This window comes from Meriones unguiculatus, chromosome 16 (genome assembly GCF_030254825.1).
Source record: "Meriones unguiculatus strain TT.TT164.6M chromosome 16, Bangor_MerUng_6.1, whole genome shotgun sequence".
Lineage (NCBI taxonomy): Eukaryota > Metazoa > Chordata > Mammalia > Rodentia > Muridae > Meriones > Meriones unguiculatus.
The window spans coordinates 269591-270849 of NC_083363.1; the positions used below are offsets into that span (position 1 = coordinate 269591).

At 43.2% G+C, this 1259-nt stretch overlaps 1 protein-coding gene across 1 annotated transcript; it reads left to right on the forward strand.

Moving 5' to 3' along the window:
- Window positions 1-292: 292 nt before the first annotated feature.
- Window positions 293-1259, forward strand: LOC110562338 (olfactory receptor 14J1-like). Its single transcript, XM_021659052.2, has one exon. The coding sequence runs from the start codon at window positions 293-295 to the stop codon at window positions 1253-1255; it is 963 nt and encodes a 320-aa protein (XP_021514727.1). The 3' UTR covers window positions 1256-1259.

The following is a 1259-nucleotide window of genomic DNA, read 5'->3' on the forward strand; positions in this document are numbered from 1 at the left end:
AGCAAAACAATATTCCATGACAATACAGGGGAATTTGTCACACCTCTACTCACCTCTGATTACTTCTTACCTATCAAAAGTCTAAACTTCATCACAGAACTGTTTTATCCTGCAGATTCTTACCACTGAAGGTATATACCAAGTTTTCAAAGCTGATATATTGGAAGTTATTAACCATTAGCTCCCAGAATAAAGAAAATGGAATGTTTATGTATCGTTTCCATACTATATATTTACTGCGATTCACAGACATTTTTATTTTCTAGCTGTTACCACAATTTCTAGTCTCAAAATGACTGCAAGAAACATAACCACAAAGAGTGGATTCCTCCTCACGGGGTTCTCAGACAACCGTGAGCTGCAGATCTTGCATGCTTTGCTCTTCTTGGCGATGTATCTATTGGACCTTGCAAGTAACCTTGTCATTGTCAGCGTCACAACACTGGACCCACAGCTCCAGTCTCCAATGTATTACTTTCTGAAGCATCTTTCCCTTCTGGACCTCTCATCCCTTTCTGTCACAGTTCCCCAGTCTATTGACAGCTCGCTGGCAGGCACTGGCTACATTTCATATGACCAGTGCATGCTGCAGGTTTTTTTCTTCACAGCTTTGTGCTGGAGTGAGATGGCCATTCTCACAGTGATGTCATATGACCGCTATGTGGCCATCTGCTTCCCACTGCACTATGAGGTCATTATGAGTCCCGGAAAGCGCATGTGGGCTGTGGCAGCTGTGTGGCTAAGTGGAGGCATCTCAGGAACTTTGTACATAACAACTACACTCTCTATCCGATTCTGCAGGGCCAAAATAATTCACCAGTTCTTCTGTGATATCCCCCAGTTGCTCAAGCTCTCCTGCTCTAATGATTACTTCGGAGTTATGGAAGTGTCTACTTTTATGTCTGTAATGGCCTTTGCCTGCTTCATGGGGATTTCCCTCTCCTACGGCCAGATATTCTCCACAGTTCTCAGGATGCCCTCTGCTGAAGGTCGATCTAAGGTCTTCTCCACCTGCCTGCCTCATCTCTTCGTTGTTTCATTTTTCATCTCCACAGGCATTTGTGCATATCTAAAGCCAACCTCAGACTCTCCAACTGCTTTAGACCTCATGCTCTCTATCTTTTACACAGTCCTACCCCCAACACTCAATCCTGTTATCTATAGTCTGAGGAATGAGTCCTTGAAGGGAGCTGTAAGGAAGTTAATATTAAGTGAACAATTCAGTGGGAAAAAAATTACTTTTGTTTTTTGTTAGTGGC